This window comes from Orycteropus afer, unplaced genomic scaffold (assembly GCF_000298275.1).
Source record: "Orycteropus afer afer isolate SDZICR_OR568_19922 unplaced genomic scaffold, OryAfe1.0 scaffold00105, whole genome shotgun sequence".
Lineage (NCBI taxonomy): Eukaryota > Metazoa > Chordata > Mammalia > Tubulidentata > Orycteropodidae > Orycteropus > Orycteropus afer.
Window position 1 is genome coordinate 6,815,793 of NW_006921692.1, and position 17,085 is coordinate 6,832,877.

Here is a 17,085-nt window from a genome sequence, read left to right on the forward strand (position 1 = left end):
AAAAGGAACAGTTTGTAGAAAATTTAAGGATCTTAAATTTAAGTTGTTCATTATTATAGGGCTCTAAATATAACCTAAGTTTTCCTGTACTAAAAGAGTTTTTTACTGTTTGCTTATTATTCCTCAAAACTTAAGTGTATGATTTTAGTCTTTATAAATGAATTCTTGCTTAAATGTTCTTCTAAATGTTCTAAGTTAAAATTCTGGTCTTAAATCATGATTTCAGGAGCTGCTTCCTCACCCATGTTAATTGTAGTTTAGGGACTTTTACTTTATTATAAAGCCATTAAACTAAGAGTGGAACTGAATACATTTGTGTTCATTGGTAATGACATGGAGTGGGTACATTGAAAGTTAAGACTTGAATCTCAAGTTTAGGTGGCTGGTAGATACTAGGTAGGTAATTGTACCCGTTTCTGTCAATTTGACTCTGACCCCATGTGTGTTAGTAGAACTGTGCTCCATAAAGTTTCAAGTGGCTGATTTTTTTGGAAGTAGATTGCCAGGCCTTCTTCCAAAGTGCCTCTGGGTGGACTAGAACTTCCAGCCTTTCAGTTAGCTGAGTGCATTAACAATTTGCACCACTTAAGGAACATTGGGTAAGACAGTAAATTCATAATGATCAGGAAGGTTCTTGAGAGAGAAATGATTTGTTTGGATACTTTGGCTGTGTAGCAGAGGTGAATACCTTCAGTTGTTGAAACCCTAACTGACTAATCAAGAAAGAGTAAAGGGTTGTGTGCTAATTTTTATGCACATAACGTTTGAGAATTCTCAAAACTAAATTAAAGGAGGAAAGGAAAGACTACATGTAGCTGTCAGGGCAGTCAAACAACTATTTTTTTTAAGGTGATTGTCAATTCCTTCTGAGTAAATGAAGGATGGGTTGAGAATTTGAATGTTTTCCTGCCAGCTTGCCTGTAGAGTTCACTCAATTTTATTTTAATAATGAACTTATATAACCTTATTATATATTACGACATTGTTAATTTTAAGAAATATGTGTACAATCAGAATTGCAGGGCCTAGCATGTAGTAAGTGCTTAGTAAGTGTTTACTAGATTTGAATCCTAAATCCTTTTAAGGCTTAAGCAGTGGTATCAATTTCAGATTCTGGTTTTTCACCTGACATTTCGCAGCAATGTCTTCACAAACTGGAAACTCAGTAAATAATTTGTAGAATAAATGAATAGTTCCAGTAATTTTAATTGCTTTGTTTAAGAGGAGTTTCTTTTTCTTAGCTTGAGGTGGTATCAACATCCTACAGAAGAAGAATTACGAATTCTTGCAGGGAAGCAGCAAAAAGGGAAAAGCAAAAAAGATAGGTAAGTTATATTGTTGAGCATGGAAGTGTTAAATGTTGTTCTGTGCCACTCTGACAGGAATATACCACAAATGGGGTGGCCTTAACAAACAGGAATTTATTCTCTCGCAATTTGGAGGCTTTAAGTCCAAGTTCAAAGTGCCAGGCTCCAGGGGCTGCGTGAAAGCCCCTCAACCTTGGTTTCCAGCTCGGCCTCCTGCTCCTGGCCCACTGGAGCTAGAGGCATTTCTTCACTCAGACAGTTGCTGGCTGCTGAGGCTGAGAAGCCCCAAGGTTGACAAGTCAAAAGGCACAATCCCGATGTTACCAAACTACATGGCAGGCCATTAACTTAAGTCCATTTTAAGTCCCAAGGTCAGCAGAGCATAGCAGGCTGCTAAGCAACGACACAGCTACTTGCAGGGTCCAAGTGTGCCATAGGCTAGAGACCATTCTCAAAGCTTTTCCTTATATACGGGAAGCAGAGCACATACCCAAAGGCAGCTTACTCAGCTGCTCCCAGGAGATTCCACCATGGAGTTGATTACCAGTTTCATCAGCTGCCCAGCCACTCAACCAGGCCTAGCCAAGTTGACATACAACATAACCATCACAAATGTTTAATACAGTATATGTGCATGCATTTTGTGCTTTGATTAAAGGCACATTTTTTACTAGTGCTATAAGCATTTGATATATTTGAGATTGAAACCCATCTAAAATATCACTCTAAGAAAATATTTAGTAATCTAAATATGGAAGCTTAAAACAGTGCTTACTGTTTTACTCAAGAATGATTAACTTTATTCTTCTTTGTGTTTAAATTGTGAGAACAAAATAGCCATCATATTAAGGAAAGTTGGTGAAGATTGAGTTGGGGCAAGACTTATAACTCATGTTCTTACCATACAACTCATTTACAGATATTACTTGGTTTGAGTGCTTTTTCAGATTTTGCCACAGCTTAGTATTGTGAGGGTGCTCTGCTGGCGGCGTAGTGCCTAAGGCATCTGCCTGCCCACCAGCCACTCCTCGGAAGGAAGCTTGGGCAATCTACTTCCATAGTAATACTGCCTTGGAAACCCAAGGAAGGGTCGCTATGAGTTGGGTCCAACTTGACGGCAATACGTTAGTATTGTGATGTTGGACAAATGGACCTGTGTTTGATACTAATTTTCTCGTCTTTAAAACTAGAAAAGGGGATATTATATAAAGCCTACAAAAACTAGAACCCATGTAAGGGAGAAATCTGTCAGATTGGAAAAGTCAAATATTTTCCAAAATATTTCATGGAGTGAGGGGATAAAGCCTACCCTGTCAAAGGCAGAAAACTTGTGAGAACCAGAAAAACAAGGCAGTCTTGTCAAGTTCCAGCTCTTACAGGTTTCATTGTATAATTAAATAGGTATCTTTCAGTTCTTAAATATTTATATCCATGTTTAAAGTTTATGAAGAAAATGACTTGCTAATAAACTTCACTGAGTAGACCACAGTAGCCTCATTTGACATGGAGGGATTCATTTTGATTTCACAGTAGTCATTTTGAAGGACCATTCAAGTCTAAAATTTTATATCTCAGTTTAAATTGAAAATTGTATGTTACTTAGCCTCTGAATGAGTCTCAGTTTCCTCAGCTGGAGATCCAGGAGGACTCTGACTCTGAAATAATGATTCTGAAGCAGCATTATAAAATGTCAGTGATGACAACAATTTGTCATTAAATTTTATGTCTATGTCATACAGATATTAACCTGGTATTAGTTCTCTAAATGTTAATGATTATTGGGCTTGAACTTAGAAATTTGTAAAGACTGCCTTTACTGATTTTATTACCATCCTCTTTTTTTTTTTTTTTTTTTTACTTACCATTAAAATACACCTTAAAGCTTGTTGTAACATTTATTTGTGAGCTTTTCTACTTTTTATCCCAATAGTTTTGTTCTTTAATAAAATATTTCTGCCTAATTGTTTCATATAGGCACTCTGGTGGCATAGTGCCTAAGGCATTTGACTACTAAGTATGTGTACCATAAATATTATACCAATTTTGACTGCTGGTGGTTCAAACCCACCAGCCACTCCTCAGAAGGAAGGTTGGTCAGTCTACTTCCGTAGTGATACTCCTTTGGAAACCCAAGGAGGGGTTGCTATGAGTTGGATCTGACTCGACGGCAGTGTATTTGGTTTGGTTTGGTTTGGTTTGGTAATCGTTTTATATAGTTTGCAGAGCACTGCTACATACACTTATACGTAATCTACAAAATCACCCTATTAATGTACAGTGACTTGACTTGTTGTTAATGAGGAAGCTGATGGTCACCAATGTTAAATAGGTTGCCCTATTTAACTAATAACTAATACAGGCTAGTTTTCAGTTTCAGAGCTTCTTTTTTAACTATCGCAACTCACTTTTCTATAGGTACAGTGTTCAAAATTTATAAATTTAGTTAGGTATTGTACTATTCATTTGGCAAGTATTTGCATGCTTACCATAGCCTTTTACTCAGTATTTTTGTAATTTTTTAATGATCAATATTTTTATATAGAACATGTGTGACATTTACAAAAAAGATACACTACTGTCACTGACTTGTTCCTAGTAACACTAATTATTTGATGTGTTGATACAAAATAATTTGTTTACTGAATTTTTCCATTTATATTTATTCAAAAATACATGTGAAATTGTTTTCTAGTATAGTAATTAATGTTACTGAAATTTAATTTATTACTTTCTTTATACATTTGATTTTCTTTTAAAAATGAAGTTTGAGATTTATAATATATACCTGAAGAATTCTTCTGTTGTTTTCCTTGATCTGTGATTCTTAGTAACAGCCACTTGAGTTGCCTTTCATGTTTCTGAATTCCTTCTGCACATAAATCTTAATGTATTTCCTCAACTCTGACTTGTTTAGTTACAAGTCTATTTATGTGTGTGTGTGTGTGTGTGTGTGTAATCTTTGTATTTCAAAGACTTGTATACTTGCCTTAATTTCCTTTCACTATTGTGCCTGAAGAAAGTTTCCACGACAATGTATTTAAATCTGCAGAAGAGAGAGTAGGAGAAATGAGGGTGAAATGCTAAGTTAGCAACCAAGATTTTTGTTTCTGTTACTGAGTTAGTTAACTCTTTCTTTGGTAATCTGTGTATTCACATAATAATTTACATAAACATTTTATGATCCCCGTTGAGTATGTTACCTTCTTTTTAGTGAAATATTAAAAAATCTGCATCTCTTTTTCACTTTGAAATTTAAAATCACATTTGTATTTACTTGGATAACAGTGTAGGTAACTTGTTTTCTGTGTCACCTGTCTGATTTTTATAGGAAATATAATGGTCATATTGAAAGTAAGCCACTAACCATTCCAAAGGATATTGACCTTCATCTAGAAACAAAATCAGTTACAGAAGTGGATACTTTAGGTAAGGGAAATCTGTAAATCTCAGTTTTATGTTAGTGAAAGTACTCAGATTTTATCTGTTGTGGCTCATTTCATTATACAGAATATGAAATCTTTTTAAGAACTTAAGAGCTCAAAATGATTATATTTGATTTGATTTTTTTTTTCCTATTCACCTGTAGAAGCTGTTGGTTAGCAGTTTATTTTCCTGTTTTTTAGAAGAGACTAACATGAGTTTATTATACAGCTTCTCTCTTACTAAATTGATATCAGAGTTTTTATTTTCTTGTATTCTTGATTTTGCTTTTCTGCTCTTTTCATGATGTGATTTAAAAAAAATGCGTTTGTGTATTTGTATCGAATTGCCTGTATTACTCATTCTGTTTCATATTTCCATTTGGTAGACAATGATCTCTGAATAATGAACAGGATTAGGAGTCAGGAAGCTTTACTTATTCAAGATTAACTTTTTTAACTATTGGGTATCTCTGAATAAGTCATTTAGGTTTTCTTTTCCCTCATATCTCAATTTCTGTAATTGTATAATGGCTATTGATTTTAAGTTTAAAATGGAAATTTATGTGAAATCATTTAAATGCTAAAAGGGAAAAGAATCTAAAGTGATATTATTTAAAACTGTTTTCCAAATTTGACTGTACATCAGAGTCATTTGAGTGGCTCTATAAGTATAAAGATTCTCCTGTCCTACCTGATGTAAGTATAGAGTGGGTTCTAAGAATGTGTATTTTTAAAAGTACTCCAGGTGATACTGAAATATGACCAGGTTTGAGAACCACTGGTTTACATGAGAAATGAGGAAGTAAAATAACATTTTATTTATCTAGTAATTTATTTATTTATTTTTTAGAATTTTGGTAATTTAATATAAAAGATCATTATACAGTTTGTCTCTTCTTGGGTTAATTCGTACCACTGTCAAACAAACTTAAGAGATTTATTACCTAGCATCTGATAGCGAATTACTTGAATCAGTTGCCTAGTATTATTCAGACTTTCAAGATTGGTTATGTCATCTTGTTTTTTCTTTCTTAACACTAAATGCACAGTTAAAAACATTTCAAAGTACTTTGACTTTTTGATTAATAGTTGTCACATTTGTTTTACCATATGTATGTGCTTACTTACATAAAATGTCCATAGACATACAAATATAAGACTATATGCACATTCTCTGTGGTTTCTAGTACACTTTTTGTCATTTTTATACTAACAATGTTTAGTAGTTACCAGTTAATTAACTTGAATTAGAGCTTAAAATAATTGAATATTAGGCATTTTTGTAAGTGCTTTACCTGTATTAACTCATACTCAGAATTCTTAGAGGTAGGTAAGTGTTATCACCTTTTTTAAAACAAAACCTCATTAGAAACTTGAGGCACAGAGAAGTTTAACTTTGCCCAGGTTACACCTTTAAAACTTGAAATTAAGGTAGTGGATAAAAGTGACAACTTTTATGAGCTTCAGTGTGCAGTTTATTCAGTGTTTTGATATCACTTGTACAATTTTGAAAAGTAGTTTTATAAACTGCTCATACAATTTCAAGAATATTGTGCTTGGCTTGAATGACTGGGGACTATTTTATTTTGAGGTCTAATCTGTTATGGGAGCTCTGGTAGCATAGTGCCTAAAGCATTTGACTGCTGACCAGATGGCTGGTGGTTCAAACCCACCAGGCACTCCTCGGAAGGAAGATGGGGCAATCAGTGATACTGCCTCGGAAACCCAAGGAGGGGTCACTGTGAGTCGGGTCCAACTCGATGGCACATAACAACAACAACAGTTTGTTATGTAGTCATTTATGAATACATGCTAAATGTGTCTCCTTAGGTAAAAGCAGAGGATATTTTGACCCCTGGATACCCTTTAGGAGCTCTGATGGCTTAGTGCCTAAGGCATTTGACTGCTAACTAGAAGGCTGGAGGCTCAAACCCACCAGCCACTTCTTGGAAGGATAGTTGGGCAATCTACTTCCGTACTGATACTGCCTCAGCAGCCCAAGGAGGGGTCGCTATGAGTAGGGGCCGACTTGACAGCACATAACAACTCTGGAGCTTAATGCAAACCACTGGCCTCCATGATCTGTAAGATTTCTTTTGACTCCACTGTTCTGTGAAAAAAGGCACATATATAATTATATTATTAAATACAAAAATAAAAATAAAGTGACAATGCTTTGAATTAACCGTATAACCAGGGATATATATAAATTGTACTTTTGTTCTAAAGTATATATTAGTGTCCCAATAACTGCTTCACAAGTTTATCTCAGTTTTTATTAGCTCTTACACCAAAACCAGAACCAAAGCACTACCATCAAGCTGATTCTGACTTATCATGACCCCATAGAACAGATTTAATCACGTTGCCACCAGATAGCCTTATCTATTACAAGAACCTTACAGAACACAGGAACATTTGAATGTCACTTGACTGCTTTGAGTGAGTTCCCCTGGTGGAAGCTTGTCTGAGTGGGGGCAGGCATAGAGAATCAGAATGGTACTTCAGTTGTTAATAAAATTTGAAAATCTTTAGAAATAAGTGTTGTCTGTTTCACCATTTCTCTGTCTTCCTTCCAGAAAGTTACTCTAAAGCTCAAAGTGAATGAAATTTTTTTTTTTTTTCCTCCTCGTGTTTTAGGAAGGGTGAGCAGGAATCCTGTAATCACTCTAGGATAAATCTTTCAGGCCCGTGTTTAGAAGCTATTAAGTCTATCAGAACAAAAGAACTAAAGCAGTTAAAATAACCTGAAGTAAATAAAAACTTTACTCAATCTAAAAAGGATTTGAGATTCTAAAAATCTTACTGTCACTTTATGGAGACACAATGGAAGTTTTGGTTAGTTTGGTTTTGTATTTTTAATAGGTCTTTCTTTGAGTAATACTTTATTTTTAAAACGCTGTTTCTCTAAATGTGTGGTTAAAGAATACTGAATCCCCAGGTATAACTTTATTACATGTTACAACTAAAAATTTTCCAGAGCAGTGTAGATTGTTTTGTTAAGTACTAGAGAGAACATAAAAGAATTGGTTTATATAGATGTGATTCACTTATATTTTTAGGTGGCCTACAAGGTAATGTTGATACTTTGGATTATGCTCTTACGGAAGTAAATGAGAGTATTGATACCTTCTAAGAAGTTTAAAACAACTGTGATGCAAAGGAGAGGGAGTTATATTTACTTTCAGAGGATGTTAATTTTAATGTAAATCCTTGGAATTCAATAGTTTGTTGAAGGAATATGGTTTTATGCAAAATTGATAGACATTTCATCAGCTTTTTCTGATGAAGTAGAAAGAATATATAATTTATTATTTTAGTCTGTAATAACTCACAATATTATTGGTCTTTCATTAGTTTAGTTAATAATTATAACATGAAGTTTAAGTCTCTTCACAGAAATAAAAGTAAATTCATTGTATTCTAGACCTGGTTGTATTCTGAAGTTAAAGTATCATAGCTTAGATGCTTAATAAAAATGGATAATATAATTCCCTTAAAAAGTACTGGTTACTTAAGAGAATGCCAACAAATTTGTAATCATGTATTTTAAATTTGAATATATTTCGGTAATCTTTTTGGCTTTAATTTAGTTATTTAAATCATGAGGCATGAAAACTTAGTTTTGGATACTAACATTCTTGACCTATTTCCTGTATTTTTAGATTTTCTTATTTGCACACCTTGTATTGCAAATCAACAAATAATATCCTAACAGCAGTCTAGCGTATTTAAAGATAACAATGGATAGATCCTCATAAGCTATTTATAAGAGTTTAAGTAAAACTTTTTTAAAGAAAACTTTTTATTTTTCAGCATTACATTACTTTCCAGAATACCAGTGGCTGGTGGATTTCACAGTGGCTGCTACAGTTGTGTATCTAGTAACTGAAGTCTACTACAGTTTTATGAAGCCAACTCAGGAAATGAATATCAGCGTAGTTTGGTGTCTGCTCGTTTTATCTTTTGCAATGTATCCTTGAAAACATCATTAATATGAATTTATGGATTTGTTTCCTGCATGCAGCTAATGCCATTAGAACTTATCTCTGATTTAAAAAGTAGAGTTATTCTTTGCTGGAATCCTTTTCATTTAATTGAAAAATTTTACAAAGTAGTTTCATTCCTTTCATTTTTTACCCTTGAGCCCCATGTCACAGATACAGCCACTTTTACCTTTGTCTTTTTTTTTAATGTATTTTTGGGGGGTTCTTTCTGTATTTTTAAATATTATGTGACACTGCTGTTTCTTTATTTTTAGATGTACTGCACCTTTTTCCCCATTCCCTTTCCTTCCCTTTTTCCATACTCCTGAAATATTTATGAGAAATTTCTTTTTATTAAATCAGTAGTTAGTTTTACCTTGTTATGCCCATTAAAATATTTATTGCTGAGTATTGTAGTGTCTTTTTCTTACCTTTCCTTCCTTGAATAACTTTTTATTTTTGTAAAACAGAAACTAATTTCCTCCACAGAATTTTAAACCTCAGTAGTTCAAATACACCTACTCCACTTAGCATTTTATTTTGTGATCCAGCATTTTGCATTTGTGGCAATAGTAAAAAAAATCTATTTTGTGCATTAACAGCATACCTGTGGCAGTAGTGAACACTGAGGTGGGAGGCAAGAGTAGTGCTGGCTGTGATGGTTAAGTTTATGTGTCAGCTTGGCTTGGCTGTGATTCTCAGTGGTTTGGTAGTTATTTAATGTAATTTGGCAGTTACATCATGAAGTAGTCCATTTTGTGGTCATCCTTTATATAACACCAATTTTCAGGTAACATCCTGATCTTTGGAAACAAATCATGTAAAAAAGTGTGGAGTGGGTATATATCATTTTTGTTTTGTTTTCCCATGAAAATACCCTCCTAGAGTCCTCAGTTCTCTAAACTTCTTTCATAGTTTTTCTTCTGGAATTTTTCACTATCTTCCTAGGAATTCCCTGCAGCCATCTCTGGATCCCATGATTTCTTCCTTGGTGTCTTATGGGGCAGATCTGATCATTTTGAGTCAGAATCAACTTGATGGCAGTGGGGTTTTTTGGTAATAGATTGTTGGGCTCATCATTTTCTCCAGAGAGGAAGTGTTCATTCTCCCATCTATGGGGTATAAATCTGACAATGTTTTGTAAGCTGACTGGGGAAAAAGGCTCAGAGTCTCATCATTCACTGTGCAGACATTTATTTAACACCCCTTCCCCACTTCTTATTGTCACTTTCAATTTTGCTTGAGGTTGCTAAGCCAAATCTTCTCTGGTTTAGCATCTTCAGATAGTGATTTTTCTGGGTTTTGCCAGAGTAGGCAAGGACCATCACCTAATTGATACAATTAGGCAAGGTAAGATCTGGGAACTTCATTATTACTAATACAGATTTGCAACCAGTTTTCTTATTTTTACCCATCATGTAATCCTGCCTTTAGAAGTACCTGGTGTTTCCACTTACTGACTTCCCCAGGGCTTCTGATAAATGCATTGGCTTTCTTCTTTGGGTCTGTCTTTGCAGACCCAGCACAGCAGAAAAAGCTGAAACCTAGATTAGTTATTGCTTGTCTATCCATTTGCTGCCTTCCAAAGTTTTTTTGACATCTGTTTTGTTGTTTTTTCTTCTTATGGGGTTTTTTTTAAAAAAAAAAAAGAAAAAGAAAAAAAAACTCAGATTACTGATTTAGTGAGATTTTGAGAAGTAACAGTATGTGCACGTCTTACATCTTTTATATTCAACTGGAGACTACAGGACTTTCTTTTAAAGCTGTAAGTAGATACCACTTTAAACATGTGATATGATTTGAGCATTTCAATAGTGCTACCTCTCTCTTGACTCTTTTGGATGTATTTAGGTATAATGTAGACCAGATGGGCCAGACAAAGCATTAAGAGTTAACATCTTCATAGAGTGTATATTATGCTGGATGGAAACACTAATCGTGTGTCAGTTGACATTCCCAGATATCCTGTATTCTGCTGATTTTAAGAACAGATTAAATTCGAGCATTTAAAATACTGCTATTTATTTTTATAGTATTAAACATGTGAAAATACCATACAATCAGAATACGGACTCATCCCATCAAGTCATATAAAACATTAAAATTATTTTAACTTGATAATTAGCACTAGCTGACTAAATATCATACTACTTTTTTCACTCTTTAATGATTTCTCCTGTTCTCTGAAATATTGCTTATTATGTTGTTTATTATGGAATAGTCTTGATTTTCTTAGTGGGTTCTAAATTTGTTTTTACTGTTGTTGTTAGGTGCTCTTGAGTCATTTCTGACTCATAGCAACCCTGTGTACAACAGAATGAAACACTGCCCAGTCTTGTGCCATACTCACAGTCATTGCTATGTTTGAGCCCATTGTTACAGCCAGTGTGTCAATTCATGTTATTGAGGGTCTTCCTCTATTTTTTGCTGGCCCTTTATCAAGCATGATGTCTTTCTCCAGGGACTGGTCCCCCCGATAACATATCCAGAATACCTGAGGTGAAGTCTCATTGTGCTCACTGCTAAGGAGCATTGGGCTATACTTCTTACAAAACAGATTTCTTCATTCTTCTGGCTATCTGTGGTATTTTCAGTATTCTTTGCCAATACCACAATTCAAAAGCATCAGTTCCTCTTTGGTCTTCCTTATTCATTGCCCAGCTTTTACATTCATATGAGGTGATTGAAAATACTGTGGCTTAGATCAGGTACACCTTAGTCTTTAAAGTGACATCTTTTCTCTTAACACTTTAAAAAGGTCTTTTGCAGCATACTTGACCAATGCAATACATTGATTTCTTGACTGCTATGGGTATTGATTGTGGACCCAAGTAAAATGAAATCCGTGACAACTTCATTTTATCATGATGTTGCTTATTGGTCCAGTTGTGAGGATTTTTGTTTTCTTTATATTGTGGTGTAATCCACACTGAAAGCTGTAGGCTTTGATCTTTATCAGTGAGTGTTTCAAGTCCTCTTTTCTTCACTTCTGTATAATGTTAAAATAGTATTATATTCATGTGGAAATAGATATTCTTTATATGTAGTTTTATTTAATGTGTTTCAGCCCTTGAAATCTAACTACTAAGAGAGTTGTATTTGTGAATAGCAACTCAAATTACTGTTCATGTGATTAAATTGCATCTTTTATTTCACTCATTGATGCCTAATGATGTGAGAGCAAAGCTCTCACGGTCTTCAGTACTAAACTGGGTCTGTGTAGTTTTGACTAGTGTACTGGTAAAAGTCACCAACAGTAGCATCACTGCCAGAATATAGTTGGTGGCTGTCTCCCTGTGTCTAAACAGAAAGTTCTAAATGGCTTTAAAATGCAAGCTATTTTCTACCAATTTTGACCCTTCACAAAAGGGGAATGGAAGAGGAAGGAAAGTAGAATTTTGTCTCTTATGTACATGATTTTCCTTTGAACCTGAAGCATGTAAGAAAATGACCTGCTGCCTTCAGTGACATGCAAGAAACCAGAATCAAATGTCAGGTATTCAGATTAACACCAAGGAGAAGTCTGTTTATAGCTTATCTTTTATTTTAGTTATAACATATCGGGTATGCCTTTCATTCCTTAGAACAGAATGTAGGTAAAGTGACCTCTGTCTAGTTTCTCTTTATTTTCTTATATGTGATTACTTATTAGCAAACACATGTCTACTTTGATTATATAGGGCAGTAGCTCCACTTCTTTCCAGAGTCGCACATACATCAGTTGAATTAGAAATTCTCTTTAGTTGTTACAGATGAAATGTCCTTTGTTAAGGTAGTCCCCAAATTAGGCACATAACTTGTTTTCTATGTCATTTTTCTTTCGCTTATTAAATTTGACTTAATATTATAACTCCTATAGAATCTTAAGTTCTGAAAGTCTGAGAATGTTTTTTTAAAATATATGGCACTAAAATCTCAAGCCTAAGACTATGCCATACCTTGTCATCAGTTTTGCTTTCTGCTTCTACTGAATTACATATTCATCTCAGTTAACATAACCTCCTTCCGCTCTTATTCCTACATCCACATTAATTCTCAACTCTACTCTCTTTCCAATTTACAATTCTAATCGCTTTCTTTTACCAAATCCATTTGTTCCAATTTCATTTGTGCCAAGGTAGGTGGTATAGGAAAGACACAGGGTGCGATGAGAATGAAGCAGTTTGATAATTGTCTCTCCTGTATAGTGGCCCATGAAGTCTTACAGTTGCGGGAGAGCTGTCTGGATTTTATGAGTATGAAGCATATCATTTTCAGTTTTCACTTAGGAGTAAAAGAAAAGGTAAAAATAACACTTCCAAAAAATCCAGAATTCCTTGGTAGAGATGGAACTTAAAAAATTAAAATACTTTACAGTGTGTAATTTTTTAAAAAAGAATCTTATGAATATGCTGTGCAATAGAGAGTAATATTGAGTCAGTTACTTGAATTTGAGTGAGAAAAAAGCTATTCTACAAAGAATGATAAAGCTTCTTAGTAGTCCTTTTATATTAGGTTAAAGGACTGGATCATTAGTCACATTTCCACAGTGCTTGTATTTTACAGTGTGGATGGTTTAAGGTACAAAACCCTATTATGTATGTTTTAAAATTTTAATTTGACTTGGTTGCCAGACATGCAAATTTTATATAAAGAAAATTGAAGAGAAAGGTTTAAATTGAAATAAATTCATAAGATATTCTGGATTTGATATTAAGTTCTGTGTGTACATTTGTAAGCTAAAGGTCTACAAATTAATCTTATATTTGTTTGCTGTGGGAAATAGATGACTACAGCAAACCAGCACAACTTAGTTGCCATTTCTAAATTGTATAAAAGGTTCTAAATTACTATTTTCTCACTTTATAAAAATGTCCTAGTTTAGATTAATAAGAGAAAGAAACACCCCTGAAGTGGACTGCATGAGATACCAAACCTCTCAGTGAGAAAGAGATGAAGAGTCAAAGTTCTGGAATCTGAGCCAGGGTGCCTGTTTTGTCTTGAAAACCTCTGTGTAACACATAACATCAAAGCTTGTTTCTTTTATAAACTTTCAGAGATCTATAACATTATTGCTGCCACATTACTCAGCTTTCAGGACAGAAACCTAAGAGTTATACAGAGAACGTGGATAATAGGACCTTATTTCTGTTTATTAATTTATAGTGAATCTGACTTTTTTCTTTTGATGTGGAATCTAAAGTTTTAAGGATAACCTTCTTTGTTTTATATTAATCAAGAGAGTAGTTAAGAGTTTTCAGTTTTGTGTGCGTGTGTGTGTGTTCTGATAAAGTTTATGTTCTGTGCTTTCAAAACCTCTGGCTGTTATTTCTCTCCTACAACCTGGCCAGTTTGAGGCTGGCTATAACCTTTGTTTGTTTGTTTGACAGTTCTAACCCACCAGATTCTCCACAGAAGAAAGGTGAAAGGTGTAGCAATCTGCTCCTGTAAAGCTTACAGCCTTGGAAACCCTATGGGGCATATCTACTTCTATCCTAAAGGGTCGCTGTGAGTCAGAATTGACTTGATGACAGTGGATTTAGTTTTTAGGTTTTATAAACTTTTTGTGTGTGTGTGTTGTGGGGTGCTGAACATGTATAATATTGGGGAGAATTTTAGATTCTTTTTTTTCCTCTTTAAATAAAATAATTGATCATGTTTTTTCAAAAAATTAGTTAAAAATCATCCAAAGATTTTTTTTTTAAGTTGGAAGACGAGGTTGAGTTATTTTTGAAAGGATTTTACTTGATAAATCATGAGGATTAATGTACTTCTTTCAGAGTAGAAAAACATTTAAAAATGCTTGAATGGAAGCATAATCTAATCAAATATTACGAAGAATTTTTGTAAACCTTTGAAAAATCTGTGTACCTATTCTTTAGGACATTGTCTATCAGATTAGTATATTGGCAAAAAAAATTTTTTTTTTTTCTTAGAATATGGACTTTTTTCCCCCCCTGCTTCTTAAATCATCAGTGATAAAATATATTTGAGTAATGTTCATGGTCAACCAAGTTAGGTATAGAAAACATGTTTTCTTACTTTGAGTAAATCGAGCCTATAAAGCAGTGTGAATACAAACTAAACAAACATTGTAATGCCTAGATAACTATGTTAAATTGTTATCTTATATCCGAAAGAAATGTTCCAGCCTCACAGTCCTTGCTGTACCTGAGCCCACTGTTGGGGGCCACTGTGCCAATCCATCTGTTTAAGTGCCTTCCCCTTTTTTGCTGACCCTTTACCCTACCAAGCATGCTATTTTGCATGCAAATGCTTCGCAGCATATTTGCCCAGTGTTCTACATGAGCAGAAATAAAGCTTGTCCACCATTTCAAAACCATCTTCAACTTGAAGGGAAGCATACTAAAACATTTTCCCCTAGGAAACACTCTCTAACTGTTCTTTATATATAAAAACCAAAATCAAACTCACTTCCATTGAGTTGATTTCAACTCAGAGTGACCCCCATTGGGTTCCCTAGGCTGTAAATCTGTATGGAAGTAGATCGCACCATTTTCCTTCTGTGACGTGGCTGGCAGATTTGAACCACTGATGCTTCTGGTTAGCAGTCAAGTGCCTTAACCACTCTGCCACCAGAGCCCCTTGTTTTACTTTATAGATAGATAGATAGATATGTGTATGTGTAAATAAAACTCTCTGCCATCGAGTCATTTCCAACTCATAGCGACCCCCATTGGGTTTATGAGGCGGTGAATCTTTACCTACTCTTCCTTCTGTGGAGCGGCTGGCAGGTTTGAACCGCCAACCTTCTAGTTAGCAGTCAAATTCCTTAGTCACTATGCTACCAGAGCTCCGTGTGTGTGTGTGTGTGTGTGTGTACACACAACATATATACAATTTTATTTATTTTGTTATTGAAAATATACACAGCAAAGCATACAATTCAGCAGTTTCTACATATACCATTTAGTGACATTGATTATTACATTCTTCGAGCTGTGTAGCCTTTCTGGCTCTCTTTTTCTGAGTTGTTCCACTCCCATTAACATAAATTCTCTGCCTTCTGAGGTTCCTATCTAATCTTTCGAGTTGCTTTTCTCAGTTTGATGCCATATAGATCTTAAAAGAATATGATACTCAAGGCAGACATTGTTTACTAGTTAAGCTAAGCTCTTTGGTTTTAAGAAGACTTCAGGGGGTATTGTTTAAGGTACAAAGATTATCTCAAGATGATATTTTTAGGGTTTCATCCAGCCTTAGTGCCTAAGGCATTTATTTGACTACTAACCAGAAGCACCAGCCACTCCTCGGAAGGAAAATTGGGCAATCTACTTCCGTAGAGATACAGCCTAGGAGGGGTGGCTACAAGTCGGGACCAATTCCATGGCAGAGTTTGGTTTGAGTGTTCATGATTCCAGAATGTCTGGAGCCCATGAGAGTTTGAAATTCTGTTCCAAATTTTCCCTGCCTCTACCTGTTGTTGATTTTTCATTCCTGTTAGTTTTATGTTTGCACCTATCTATTATGACTTAATTCCACTTGAGGAAATTCTTAATGTTAAATTGTTGTTATTAGGTGCTGTCGAGTCAGCTATGACTCAGTGGGTCTTTCTCTTTTTCTCTGACCCTCTGCTTTACCAAGCATGATATTCTTCTCCAGGGACTTACCCCTTATGAAAACATTTCCAAAATATGAGAGGTGAAATTTGACATTACTTACTTCTAAGGAGTTTTCACCTGTACTTCTTCCAAGACAGGTTTGTTCATTCTTCTGGCAGTCCATAATATATTCAGTATTCTTCACCAACACCACGATTCATGTACTTTAGTTCTGCTTTCTTCCATATCCATTGTCCACCTTTCACATGCATGTGAGACAATTGAAAATACCATATCTTGGGTCAGACACACCTTAGTTTTAAACTGACATCTTTTCTTTTTAGCATTTTTAAGAGGTCTTTTGCAGCATATTTGCCCAATGTAGTACATCATTTGATTTATTGACTGTTGCTTCAGTGGGCATTAATTGTGGATCCAAGTAAAAATCTTTGACAAATTAATTCAGTCTTTCCTCCATTTATCATGATGTTGCTTTTTGGTCTAGTTATGTGATTTTTTTGTTTTCTTTAGGTTGAGGTATAATCTATACTGAAGTGATTTAAATAAGAACATTAAAAGTCTCAGCCATGTAGCAGGAAAAAAATCTCTCTTTCCTAATATTCTTTTTGTTACATGGGTTGAAATTTTGTAATATAAAGCAAAATAAATTAGCACTAGTACCAATGGTACCAAACAGTGTTTCTTTGCTATTCATAAGGTTTTCCCTGGCCAAATCTTTCAGAAGTGGATGGCCTCTTTTTCTTCCTAGTCTGTCTCAGTCTATAAGCTGGGCTGTTACCTGTGCACCAGGTGCATCTCTCTGGGTTTT

At 34.6% G+C, this 17,085-nt stretch overlaps 1 protein-coding gene across 1 annotated transcript in view; it reads left to right on the forward strand.

Annotated features, from left to right (window-relative positions):
- The window catches only part of TMEM161B (transmembrane protein 161B), a 47,843-nt gene that overhangs the window by 9,240 nt on the left and 21,518 nt on the right, over nucleotides 1-17,085 (forward strand). Inside the window, exons 2-4 of the mRNA XM_007943390.2 lie at nucleotides 1,242-1,325; nucleotides 4,636-4,733; nucleotides 8,546-8,702. Of these exons, the coding sequence (XP_007941581.1) occupies nucleotides 1,242-1,325; nucleotides 4,636-4,733; nucleotides 8,546-8,702 (339 nt within the window). The remainder of the gene's footprint in view (nucleotides 1-1,241; nucleotides 1,326-4,635; nucleotides 4,734-8,545; nucleotides 8,703-17,085) is intronic.